At 38.7% G+C, this 14692-nt stretch overlaps 1 protein-coding gene across 1 annotated transcript in view; it reads right to left on the reverse strand.

The window, feature by feature from the left end:
- The window catches only part of VSTM2L (V-set and transmembrane domain containing 2 like), a 626272-nt gene that overhangs the window by 56609 nt on the left and 554971 nt on the right, over positions 1-14692 (reverse strand). The window contains exon 2 of the mRNA XM_044090204.1: positions 1421-1590. Coding sequence (XP_043946139.1) covers positions 1421-1590 — 170 coding nt within the window. The remainder of the gene's footprint in view (positions 1-1420; positions 1591-14692) is intronic.

Consider the following 14692-nt stretch of genomic DNA (forward strand, 5'->3'; position numbering starts at 1 on the left):
AGGGTATGAAAACAGCCCAGTCAACTAAGACTTTTTTATTTTTCTCATCTCAGTTTATCTCATAACTCTGAGCATGAAGTCAGAAAGTTGACTAACAGTTAACTTTCTGACTTTAATAGTATGTTTTTTTTAATTACAGGGCTGTATAGGGTTGCCACCTTCCTTAGTGGCTAAATCCGGAGTAAAGCCACACCCCTCACATCACCAGTAACTCCGCCCACCCCACCCCCTCTCCCACCCACATTCTGCCCATTTTGTGACATCGTGATGACATTACTTGGCAGGGAACGCCCTCTTTTTTCGTTCCTGCTGCCTGCTTTTGGCTGATTTACTATGCTTTTCTGTAAAAAAAGCATAGTAAATCAGCCGATTTACAAACTCCGATAGTCTGTTTCCTTTTTGAAGCAGAATACCGGAGTTTGTACAGTGTTTTCCGGACTACCAGAAAATCAGTTTGATTTACGGATAGTCCAGAAAAAAAATGGAGGGGTGCCAACCCTAGTGTAGCCCAGCAAACAGTATCATAAGCCACCACTGAAAACAGGTGCAGAAAGAAAGATGTTGGAGATGTATCATTAATTGACCACTAATTGCACTTAATGTCAGACTAGATGGGCTATGTGACCCTTTCTGCCCTCTAATGAAGGTTATAATGGTGTGTTGTGACTGCTGAACTACTCTAAATATCTATACAGACTTAAGGCCTTTTACCCAGAGTAGAATGAGCTATAAATTATCCCAGTATCTGTGAACTTTGTAAAAGTCTGTTGCTCCAGAGAGGGTGTTATGGCATTCTGACATTCAGTTGGACTGCACTGGAGATTGGATTGTCATTTCACGCATAGTCTGCAGAATCATACACCTCAACAATTCAGTATTTCTTTACTGCTCTGCTTCAGTATTCCAGGTAAAACCACATTTAATACAGTGGCATTAGAGTTATGCAATCCATCAGGTACAATACTAAGAGGGTAACATTATAACATCCAGTAAGGAACTGTGAATACTATTGGTTCATATCCCAGCCAAACTGCTTTCTTCTTTTTTGTCTTTGGATATTTCTGCATTCCACACTTGAATGCTGTCTGCAGTGTTGATATAATGATTTCATTTGTTTGTGTATGATAGTTACTGCTTAGAAAAAATATATGTTTAATGTTTCATTCACCTTAGTGATACAACTGAATAATAAATCCAGAATATACTTCATCTGGTCTTAATTTCAAGTCACAGTCATAGTATTTAGTACATTTATCTGTGGATCAGAATATGTCTTAAGTTCTATCTGCTTTTATAACACAAATAGGGTGAACAAACCTTTCAGGAAAAAGCAAATAAAATAAGTTTGAAAATTGAGTGGCTGTTTAGGATAGCCGTAATACAGAGGTTTTTGGTTTCTTTATTTGCTGCATGAAATTACCTGGTTGGAGGCCCATGTCTGTTTGTCTGTCCAGTCCTTGTGATTGCGGACATACCACCACTGAATTTCTAGTGAATAAGCAGGAGAGCCTACGCCTCGAAAGGAACATGCCATTTCCACATCTTGCCCAGCTCTGGTAATGACATCATGTGGAATTTCAGTAAATAAAGCTGCAGAAAAAAAAACATCATTTAGTCTGCTCAGTTATGATTCAGTCCAAAACAGAATCAGAAAAACATTGAATCTTTTTATTTTATGCTATCGAAGCAGGTACACGTAGAGCCAGTGTTCAGGGAAAAAAATGGCTGCAAAATATGCTCAATCAAAATCAAGGCTGAAGTTACGAAAAGCAAACTTAGAAACAAGAAACCAAGGTAACTGGGCTACAAACATGCACTAAAAAAAAACCCCGAACCAAATCAAATAAATAAAATGAAATTTATTTTAAGTGATTAAGTGCTTTCCTCCTATTTACATTCAGGACTTCATCAGAATAAAACAGTAATACAAATTGATCCTTTTATATACTAAAACACAAGGAATTAACCAATCAAGTGCATCAAATGATTATTCCTTAAAAGGCTAGTAATGAAGTAAAAACTGAACACCCAAAAACACATAGTTAAATAACATAGAGCAAAAAACAACCTCATAAATCATCTTAAAAATATTAAAAATAAATTGTACACTGTTAAAACTTGTAAACAGGTTAAAACATGATAAAAATAAGAGCTTCTAAAAGTTTCAGAGCAGCATGTTTTATAATTTAGCAGGTCTTTGCTTTAACACAGCTTGCAAACTTTCAGACCTGGAAACATAAAGCTTTAAGTCTAAACTGCCATAATAGCTCTTTGTATTCTAAAATATTTTCCCAGTCTCTTCCCCTAAGATCAGTTTCTACTTTTTCCAAATTACAAATAAAAATTCATCATGGGAGGCTTTAGACAGGGAATGCTTATAAAGAGCATTATTGACAGTTTTGGTCCCTAAGACTGTTGTAGTACTTGTATAGCCACTTCTTAAGAGTTCTTTTTGTTTTCCCAACATAGAAGCTTACACATTTTTTCCAAACTGCTAAATAAATAATACCCTTTGTTTCACAATTCCCCCTCTTCAAAGATATCTCTATAGCAGCTGAATTTCCTAAAGTGAACTTATCTTTTTCTAAAATATATCAACATAGGTTCATAGGTTCATAGGTTCATAGGTTTATACTAGGCTAACTGCCCCAGGGCATTTATAAGCCTAGCCCAAAGTTATGTGGCTTACGCCACCCCTTATGTTAGAAATACTGTGCCCATTAGTTTGTTGTGCCTCTGTCCAGTAGTGACACAGAGATGATTCCCGGGGTAAACCTACGATCTCCCATCCACCGGTCAAGATTTCTCTTGAACAGAGCCAGCGAGGTACTCTGCCTCACATGGACCGGGATTTTATTCCACAGCATGGGGAGTCTCTGGGTGATAAATCTATCCCTCCAGCATGTCCTATTTATATCCGTGCTAAGGTTTAAGTCTCTTGCTCTAGTGGTTTTGGTGGATTTGGATTTTTTGAGGTGGAGCATGTCCATTAATTCCGGGTTGGTCATGGCCTTGTATGTCAGGCACAGGTCACCTCTAAGCAGACGGTATGCAACTGAATAGAGTTGGAGTTTCTTCAGTCTGGCAGCATATGACAGGTTTTGGAGTCCCTTTATCCTTTTGTTTACAACACCCACATTTTCTAGTACCTCATAGGTTCATAGGTTGGTACTAGGCTATCAGCCCTAGGGCCTATACAAGCCTAGCCATAACAATTCCCTGGCTATTTCTTCCCACACTATTTACTTCCCTGGACCACTGTCTAGAAGGGCGATTGACATGATCCCCGGGGTGAATTTCCTTTCTCCCATCCAATAATCAAGGTTCCTTTTGAAGAGGGCCAAAGAGGCACTCTGCTTGACATGTATGGGCAATCTATTCCAGAGTCTGGGGAGTCTCTGGGTCAGGAACCTATCCCTCCAGCATGTTTTGCTTATTGTGATGACAAGGTTTAGATCCCTGGAGCGTGTGGCTCTGAGGGATTGGGATTTCTTTAAGTGTAGCATGTTTAACAGCTCTGGGTTTGACATGGCCTTGTATGTTAAGCAGAGATCGCCTCTGAGTAGATGATATGCGACAGAGTATAGCTGGAGTTTAAGGCGGTCAGCATAGGGCATCTGCTTTAGGCCTGTGATTCTTTTAGTGAGGTATTTCTGCGGCCTTTCCAGTTGTTGCAGATGTCTTGAGAGGTACATACCAAACGAGGTGTTGTATTCTATAATGGGTCTAATGAGGGATGAGTACAGTGGGACAATGACCTCCTTTTTTCTGGATAAGAAGCCCTTAGTGATGAGGTGTGCCACATAGAAGGATTTCCTGACTGTTGTGGCGATGTGGTTATCGAAGGTGAGACCATTGTCCACCTGTGTCCCTAAGTCTCTTATCACACTTTCGGTGTTTAGTGTACTGCCACCTATATGGTAATTCATGGGTACATGTTTTTTCCCAAAGGGGATAACTATACATTTCTTGGCATTGAGCTTGAGCCCATGGCTCTGGCACCAAGCATCTGTTTCTGTAAGGCCCTTTTGTAGAGTATCCACATCATTTGGGGATTCAATAATGGCTCCCAGTTTGCAGTCATCTGCAAACTTTGTTATCCAGAGTCCCTTAGTGTTGGCCTGTACTTCAGAGACGTAGATGCCAAACAAGAGCGGTCCCAGGATGGAACCCTGAGGTACTCCACTTGTCACTTGTCTGGAGCTGGATTTGGAGTTGGCTATTTTTACAGTGTGGGTTCTATCAGTAAGCCAGTTAGCAACCCATTGGGTGATGTAGGGATTAATGCCCAGTTTAGTAAGTTTATCTATGATTCCAGAGTGGGGGATGGTGTCAAATGCCTTGGCAAGGTCTAGATAGGCTGTGTGGACCACCTTACCCTTGTCCGTGGCACTGGAGACTGATTCGAAGAAGTCAATCAGGTTCAGGAGACAAGATCGGCCCCTCACGAACCCAACCTGTGTGGGGTCCAGTGTTTGAAGGTTGCCAATGTCTTTGTTTATAAGTTCCATGATAATACGCTCCATGGCCTTGCAGATAAAGCTTGTCAGACTGATGGGACGGTAGTTTCCAGGATCCAAGGTGGATTCCCCCCTTGTGGAGTGGGATAACTGTAGCTCTGCGCCACTCAGTGGGCACGAAACCTGAGGTGAGGCTATGACTAAACATGACACTTAGGTGAGGTGCCAGTTCATATTGTAGTCCATGTAGTACACAGCCCGGGATGTCATCTGGTCCCATGGATGCTGTATTCTTAGCTTTGGAGAGTGCGTTTTTTACCTGTGTGGCCATTATTACCGGAATTTGGCAATATTCCGGTATTGAGATGGGCCATTTAGGGGGTGAGAGGGGGATGAAATTTGCACTGAATCGATCTGCCAGAATATTGGCAATATCCTTGGGATCAGTATATTTAATGTCATTCTGTTTTAGCTCAGAGCAGATCTGAGCATTGCCATTTAGATTCTTGACATAGTTATAGAATGCCTTGTAGCTGTCTTTGGAATCTTTGGCAATTTTATTTTCGTAACTAGCTTTGGAGGATTTTATGAGGGATCTCAGTTTCTTACTGAGGATCGTAAGGAAGTTTTTTGCATCCTGGGATTTTCCTCTTTTCTGCAACAGTTTCTTCCTTTTGTTGTAAAGTTTGTTTATGGCAGGGGACCACCAGATTGGCTTCCTTTTTTTGGATGAGAGCATCTTGGTACTATTTGGGATGGCACGATTCATGCATGAGCGGATGTGCTTGTACAATGCCTTAGTGTAGGATTCAGCAGTTGAACTTTCAGTTCCCGTCTGCATGGGTGTCATGAAGTTTGTCAATTCTGACTTGAGTAGCATGAAGTTGGCTTTGGAGAAGTTTTTTATGGAGGTTTCCTTACTGGGGGGTGGGGCTGGGATGTGGATGTTAAGGGTGATTAGCTTATGGTCAGACCTGACTAACGAGGGGGTGACCATAGGTGTGGAGCATTGATTTCCCATGTTGGTAATGACCAGGTCTAGGATATTGGAGTCCCTGGTGGGACTATGGATTAGTTGATCCAGGGCATTGGAATTTATGAATTCCAAGAACCGTTGGGCAAAGGTGTTGGTACATGAGTAGTTTTCCCATTTAATGGCAGGGTAGTTAAAATCACTCAGTATTAGGGTGTTTGGTTCTATCTTAATATTTTCCAGTATGTTTAGAAAGGTGTAGTGAGAATCCTGGGGTATGGTGGGGGATCTGTAGCAAGCTACAATTTGGATTGCAGTCTTACCTAGTGTTAGTTGCACCTGGAGAATTTCAGACGCATTGTGTTGGGAAACTAGCCTGGTGGTGTGAATATCCTTGGTGAATATTGACACTCCTCCACCTTTAGCATTTCGGTCCTGCTTTGGTGGCTGGAAAGTGTGGTAAGAGTTGTAGCCTGGTATTGCAGGGGTGCTCTCTGGAGCCTTGAACCAGGTCTCAGTTACTGCACAGATATCGATGTTCTCCATTTTTAGGAGTGCCTCGAGAGAGTGCATTTTGAGGTTTAGACCTCTAGCATTGAGTAGCATTACCTTCAGATTTTGCATGCTTGTACCTGTTACGTTGGTGGTTTTGTCCTTTGAACTTTGCCTAAAAAAGGCACTATAGGGGTGGCAAGAGCCTTAGCCAGTAACCTGAATTCCAGGGGCGACAGGTACTTAATCTCTCATTTTCCTTCCTCGTGTTTTTTTCTTTCAAATATTGTGAAAGGGGTCATTCTTTTAACAACTGTGATGATTTTAATCATTGGGCAGACTCTTATATGTATAGTGACATTTTTGGTAATATGTTGAATTTCGATAAGAACTTTAATAAAAACTTGAGTATTAAAAATGTGAATATAAGCTCCCTGAAAGATGTGATTTTTTTCATCGAAGAAGTTATTTAAATTTAAGAGCCTTAAATTAGATAATATGTATCTTGAAGAGTGCGTTAAAGGAAAAAATAGTACCACAGGGGCGGACATTTAAGTTTCCAAACTGGTTGGAATACAATGAAGAAATGCTTAAAGACTTTATTTACATATTTGATAAGCATGGTATAGTGCTTATGCAGCTAACTACTAAATACAACAAATGGAAAACTGACCATGTGTTGCACGAAGCTGCTAATTTAAACAAGATTATAAAAAGTGATTTGTTATTTGATTATTATAAGAATTCTTATGACAATATTTTTTTCTAAAATTGAACAGAAATGTGACAATATAATTAAGCATAACCAAAAAGAAGTTGGTTAGAGATTTGAAACAGTATGCTGATATGGTAGCCTATCCACTTAAGTTTAATGTTAATAAATGATCTAAAAGTACTTCTTTACAAGATCCTTGTATTGCTGATTCAGAATATGAAGATGTGTTTACAATTCAGCAAACTAGGAGCCACCAGGATAGTGGGAAACCTATTTGCAATATTGAAGCAAGTGTTTTTGAAGTAGAAGAATTACTCACTTTTGAAAGCCCAGATAGACAAGGCAACACTGTTGAATACAATTTGGATTTTCTACTAGAAAAGCGGAAGGGGAAGGTTTGTTAAAAGGAAAGAGAAAAGCAAAAACGTAGATAAAGAGGACGACAAGGATGGAATTACATACACGTCTGGACTATTACACCTGAACACTTTTCTATATTTGAGAAAGGCTTGAAATTTGTTCCTTCGGGGAAATTTAATATTAGTGACACCTTGATAGAGCTAAAGTTATTTATTAGAAAATTAAACTTGGCTCTCTTATATGATGGTGCAGAAAGGGTGAATAGTAGAGAGAGAAAGAGAATATTTGTACAATGAGTCTTTTTATAAACCTGTGTTACATCCTGCTCTACAAGTTTTTAAAGCAGCCTGTATGGTGAATTTGTATAGTTTATCTAATAATATTAATCTGCATAGAATGTACCATTTAACTTATGAAGAGAAGGAAACATTAGACGCTCTTACTTGGGATTCCTGAAGCCCAACAAGGGTGGAGGCACAGTGCTTTTTGATACTATTGATTATTCCTGTGTCACTTTTCATATCTTGCATGACAGTCCTCCTTATTTACCAATTCCTAGGAATTAAATTAATATTGCAAATCACAGAATAGATTTGTTTCTAGAAGACTTAAGGACTGATGGTAGTATTTCTTCCAAAGTTTATGAGTTTCTAAAAGTCAGTAAGTCAAAGGTTCCCCTCAATCTTGGGAATCCCAAAACTTCAAAAGAGCATCAAGAATCCAACTTTTAGACCTATTGTGGCTGTCACTGGATCTAAGACCCTCCCTATTGCTGTGTACATTGATAGGTCTCTCAAATTTATTATGCATACTAGAACACATATGTTAAGAGACTCCTGGGACTTTCTGGGCAGGCTTTCTTCAGATTTGGTTAACCGTTGACATTGTAACTTTTTTTCCTCCATTCCTTTTGAAGAAGGTTTGGATTTATTTCAAGAGAGTATTTTAAGTTTCAGCACATTGAAAAATGATGATGTAATTTTGTTGGTTAGAGTAGTGATTGAAAAAAATTTTTTTATTCTTTGAAGGAGAAACTTTTCAGCAAATTAAGGGGGTTCCCATGGGTGCAGCTTGCACCCTGATCTATGCAAACCTAGTTCTACTAGGTTGGAGGAAACTGTTTGTATTTGCCTCTAAGTGCCAGGTTTCTATACACTATACTTGAGATTCCTGGATGATATTTTTATCCTCTGGGAAGGCTCTGAAGAAGGAATTATTGAATTTGTTAATTATTTACATAGTATGACTACCTTCTTATGATTTACGTATAGTTATGATAAAAATGTTACTAACGATTCGGACACTACAGTTGAAATTGTTGATGGAAAATTATCACAAATCTACTTTTACTAACTAATACTTACTCTTCACTAGTGCCCAGCTATTTTCACAGAAAAAAAGGCTAGTGAAAGGGCAGTGTATTCGTGCTGCAAGGATAACATCAGATTATGAGGACTTAGTGAAGGAGTTGGATTTCTTTACTGGGTTATTTGTAGATAAAGGTTAGCCCACTGACCTAACTTCAAGTATTAGAAAGGAAACATTTGAAGAATGGCATAAGAAATACAAGCCTCTTTTAGGAACAGGGTTTTGTGATTCTAACCTGGATGTGGAGAGGGCAGATACAGATGAGTTAGACATGAAGTTTAATAGGGCGATGGTTGTAGAATTTAACCACACTGCACCTAAAGTTATGGGTATAATCTGTAAGAACTGGAACATGTTGTGATACAACCCCGACTTAGTAGGTATCTGGGGTGCTGACACCAGCATTACTGCTAAAACTGGCTGGAATTTGAAGAATTTATTTGAAAGAAAAACCACGAGGAAGAAGAATGAGAGATTACGTACTAGAAAATGTGGGCATTGTCAAAAATGTTGATATATTTTAGAAAAGGATAGAGTCACCTTAGGTAATTCAGCTGCTGTAGTGATATCTTTGAAGAGAGGGAATTGTGAAACAAAAGATATAATTTATTTAGCAGTTTGTAAAAAATGCATAGGCTTCTATATTGGAAAAACAGAAAGAACTCTTAAGAAGTGGATATACGAGCACTACTACAGTATTAGCACCAAAAACTATCAATAATGCCCTTTATAAGCATTCCTTGTCTAAAACCTCCCATGACGAATTTTTATTTAGTAATCTGGAAAAAGTAGATATTGATCCCAGGGGAGGAGACTGGGAAGATATTTGGCAGTTTAGGCAGAATGCTTTTATGTTTCCTGGTCTGAGCGATTATATTTCTTTGTAACCTGTGTTGAAGCATAGACCTGCTAAATTATACAACATGCTGTTATGAAACTTTTAGAATGTCTTACTTTTATCATGTTTTAGCCTGTTTACAAGTTTTAACAGTGTACAATTTATTTTTAACATTTTTTAAGATGATGTATGAGGTTGTTTTTGTTGTATGTTATTTAAACTGGTTTACTATCAAAATGTGGAATGGCACTTAGCGAAACTGGGATGGTTGAATGGTCGTTTCCATAATGCCAATCCAGAAATGTTCGATTCCTTGTTAGTGAACGGTAGTGTGCATTCGTTAATATGGGATTGATGTTCTGATAACAGATCGCAGTACAGTGGGGATCAGGAAGTTTACCCTTTTCCTCACTGTAATGCAATCTCAAAGTTGGAAAATATAATATCCATGGAGTGTGGGGGACATGGGGGGTGCAGGGGGCTTGCCCCCCTGTAAAAACATTACTGGTAATACAGTTTGTCGACATTGGAAGTTCCGGTGTTTGAATTTCGATGCCTTGGTTACCATTTCTGACATTTTGGTAATTCTGTATTATCAAATCAAGAAAACAGATTCAATCAAAAGGTGGAAAATTATTTTGCTTTTCCAAATTTTGATAGTAAACCATTTAAACTATGTGTTTTTGTGTGTTCAGTTTTTACTTCATTACTAGCCCTTTAAGGAATAATCATTTGATGCACTTAATTGATTAATTAAAGGGGTTTTAGTATATAAAAGGATCGAGTTGTATTACTATTTTATTCTGATGAAGTCCTGAACGTAAATAGGATGAAAGCACTTAATCACTTTGAATACATTTCATTGTATTTATTTGATATAGTTTGTTTTAATTTTTTAGTGAACATTTGTAGCCTGATCACCTTGGTTTCTTGTTGCAAAATATGATCAAACATATATGTATCTTAAACACTGAGTAAGTGGTGTAACAAGTGATCAGCAAAATATTTTAATAATGAAAATGCAAGCGTATTGTACAAATGGTAACTGCACAAGGATTTTATTGTCTTGTACTCTCTTTCCAAGTAGTATGCCAGATGTCTTGCTTATTTAACAATTGATACAACCTTTGAAGGTACTTTTCAACTCATCTTTCAAAGGCCATGGATACAGAGAAACAAACAACATTCTGAAGTGGCCCTGTAAAGGTATCCAAGAAAAACTATATACCAGCAATAACAATAGAAGTAGATGGAGTACATAACACTGAACTAGCATGCATTTAGAGTTATGGCTGCAGTTATTTTTGGGCATGCCCCCACATAATTCGATTAGATCTAGAAGGAGAGGTCTGTTCCTAGATGTTATGCAGTTCTCTGATGTCATAAAGGTGCATGGCTTAGAGCTGTTCTTCCCTAGTCTCATGCTAGAATACTGAGTTGCCACCAAAGAACGGAGTGCCAAGAGACTAAAACTGCTTTTAAAAGCTTTTCTGTTGCACAAAAGGCAGTCTAAAGTGTTTAACAGTTTTTAAAGTTATTAGGCCATTTGAGGGGCACTTAGTTTCTTGCTCCAGTTTATGTGACAGCATTAAGTCTTTTACAGCTTTCAAAGCTATATCACACTTTGGGCTTCTGTATTTTTTCCTGTAAACCAGTAGTACATCACAGCAGCTGAAGGTCCATGCACTTCAAGAAAATTAAGGTCCGAACTCTCTGAGCATAACTAAGTAGTAATGTGTTCTGAACATGGAAGTCAAAAGTTACCTATTGAGCTTCCCTCTAGAGGTGAATTTCTTGATATCCATAGCTCGAACAAGTAACAAATTGGTTATGATCAAAGAGCCAACAAAAATCCTGTGTATTTTGGGCTTTCTTAAGACTGCTTTCCTCTGTCATGATGGCAGAGGACATGTCTTGGTACCTGTTTGCATGAGCCCTGCAGACTTCAGGGCAGGGTACTACAGCAGCTCAGGCACTGGGATTGACTGTAACTTAGTCTGTAGTGACGGAGGGTTAGTGTGAGGTTTGGGCACTTGCACAAAATGGGTAGGAACTACTGAGTTTTACACTGTGCATTGCATTCCTGCATTCTCAGTGCAGCCCACCGTGGCAGTAATTATACAGTTCAAGTCATACTTAGGTTAATAACATACATAAATGAGCTTGCATTGTGCAGACCTGAAATAACGTTTCCTCTGAAAAGGATTCTAAACCTCTGGAAACATCTCTCATGTTTTCCCATTTGAATTATATAGTAAACTTTGCTGAAACTATATGAGGCTCTTAACAGCTATGTACAAAGAAAGCCTCTGCTGTTTTAGCTTTACCTGGGACTTGGAACTTGTTTCATGTTTTGATAAGACTCTTTGTGGGGGGGGGGGGAGTTGTGCATCAGTGTTTCAGCTTCTAAATAGTATCAGACAAACTCCCATAGTGCTGTCATGTTTCACGTGCATGCAGCATCTCATTACACTTTTGTTCATTTCAATTTTCTGCTTTAATATGTGAAATCAGGAGTTGTCCCTAGAGTATCTCCTCTTATCATTCTCTTTTCCTTGTGCCTTCTTTCTATTTAAACACATATCACATATCATATCAGTAGTAAACAAACTGTGCTATTATGGGCTAAATATTTTCTGGTCATGGTAAAATGTAACGTGTTTTCTTGTTAAATCTTGAAACAATATATGGAGAAGAGTGAGCATGAAACCGCAGTGGGAAGAAATCCATAATGTTTTTATTAAATAAAATACTGAAAACATTAATACAGTGTAGTATACAAGGATATATGATGGAAAAAATCAAAATATAGACTATCTTCCCACTGAAGGCATTTAGTCGTAACTGTCATTCATGAACTGCAAAGTGACTTAAGGAAATCCTGCCCACTAAGAATGAACAATAACATTCCATTGAGGATTAAATGCAGCCCAGTACACATATGGCAGTAACTTGGAAATAGTTTTAACACATCCAGAAAATGTGTGCTTTATTCCTTTAGCCCCCCCCCCCCCACACACACACACACTTTCATGCCATTTAACTAAAGTTAGTTAGCCTTCATGTCTCTCCAAAAATAGTGGGACATTAAACCTTTCAAATGATGCATATTTCAAATAATGGTCTAAAGCATTCAGCATACAAACAGCAGTGTATAGGATGCAATTTATATTTTATATGGATGCAATTTACAGAGTCTGTCTCCTGTGATGAAAGAGGTGCAGACTGAGGATATGCAGGATGTTAGCACCATGCAACACCACATTCAAGAAATCAGACCCAACACATAGACCTACATATACTGAGGCACTTAAAAGTGACCTACCTAAACAACAAGGGTCTCCTAAATGTAACCTAAGAAACAAGCACCGTCAGAAGCCTCACAAGACAGGCAGCACCCAGCATGGAACTTACATCTAAGAGTCACACTGACTCCATTCCAAAGCCCATAAGGAAAACCTCCACATATTCCAGTATTCTCTTCATAGGTAACGTCATAGTGCGATGTACAGGTGCACCATTCACCTGGCTGTACAAGGAGATGGTCACAGTCAGTTGCCTGTCAAGTGCCAGGATTCACTACATTACACATAACCTCAAGTCTTTACACCACAAGTACACATACAATGCAGTCATAATGTACATGGGTGTAAATGACTTGAGATGTACCTCCATAGACTGTATGAAGACAGACACATGATGGAGCTCCCTAAGTATGAGTAAGAGGCAGGTATGAATATAGCCCTGAGCAGCATTCTACCATCATCAAGAATGATACTACAATACAATAAAAAATTATTGACTTCAACAAGAAGCTTAGCTTCTGATGTCATTCTAAGGGGATAAACATATTAGTCTGGGAGGAAATGGTAGACAGTCCTAACTGCTTTGCCTTGGATGGCCTGTACCCATCACCAAGGTTTTCGTTTATTGGATAAATTCACCCCCAAAATGTATATTTTAGGCAATGCCAGTCATCTAAAGCTTCCAACACAACAAAACAGAACCTGAACAACATAAAGTTATTGCTGCTTGATGTTTGGATTCTTAACAAAATCTCCACTTGTTAAAAGAACTCCTTATCCTGGAAAACACATGCATTGTCACGGAGACCTAGTTCAAGACCAATGAGAGCTCTCCATCAGTGCAAGGTTTCAGTGCCTACCTCACATTCAAACCCACTGCCTTACATAAAGATGCTAAAGGTGGTGGTGTCTCTATATTCTTAAAAAAGAATTTCACCTCCAGACTCCTTAGACAAGATAATGACCTGGAACTCCCCCATGTTCAACTTACTATTCACAAACCCACTTTTCATAACATAGATAACTATAGGACCCCATCTATGTCCCCATCAGTCCATACCTTTACTTAACCAGCATGGCATGGAGCCCCTATGCATTAAGCCAAACGCAATTCTCCTAGGAGATTTTAACTACTCCTACATTAACCTATGCCTACAAATTCCAGGACTTCATCAATACAAACTCTCTGGGCCAGTTAGTCTGCACCCCAACAAGGAGAGATAAAATGCTGGACTTGGTTCTTACAGCTTGTAGCTTTGCTCCCGCACCAACTGTAACTTCCTCCCTGGTGAAATCAGACACAAATCATTCAGATTCATCTTAAAACTGAAGGCAGAAGCATTCTTTAATACCTTGGAATACAGAGATTATGCCAAGGCTAATCTGCTAAAATTGAGTGATGACCTGCATAAATTCAAAAGCCCCCTTCCATCTAGATGAACTCACTGCTTATGTGGAATGATTTACCGCCAAATTCTATGTACTTGTAAATAGCTGCATGGATGCATCTGTCTCCTTTGGAAGTAAATACAAATCCACATTTAAAAATAAACCCCTATGGTGGAACTCTAATACAATAAAAGAAAAAAAAAACTCATTGCACACAAAAATAACTGTAACTTTCAAGATGTCAGTAACGCTCTTTCTAAACTCAATAAGGAACAACGGACCCTGCTCAAATCGACTCAAGCCAGATACAAGGTAAAAATATCCAGCCAGTGAAGGATAATCACAAAGACTTCAATATGAAAAGTCTCAGAAACAATAGCCAGCACTGCACCAAGCTAACAGTACAGGATACCACATTCTTAGACCTGGAGAACATAGCCGATCTACTAGCAGATAAATTTAGTTCAGAATGTACCTCCCTCCTATATTCTCAGATCACATACCTGCATCCACACCCCATCAAACCTCCCAAGACAAAGTGTTAAAGGAACAGTCCCAAAGATTTTTTTATTTTGATTCTGGTCTTTGTTTACATTCTCAGTCTGTCTGTCTGAGCATGACCCAGGTTTGACTGCAGGGGTTGGGAGGGGGGGTTCTTACAGGAAGTTTCAATGGTCTTAGTCAAATTCCATCTCAAATTGCAGCTGTAGCTCTCACTAAGTCATTCATTAGTTTCACCTGTGCTTTTTATCCTCAGAGAAAAGTAGCCTTTCTGGAATTTTATGACCTAAA

This window comes from Protopterus annectens, chromosome 12.part0, assembly GCF_019279795.1.
Source record: "Protopterus annectens isolate FY-2018-M chromosome 12.part0, PAN1.0, whole genome shotgun sequence".
Taxonomy (NCBI): Eukaryota; Metazoa; Chordata; order Ceratodontiformes; family Protopteridae; genus Protopterus; species Protopterus annectens.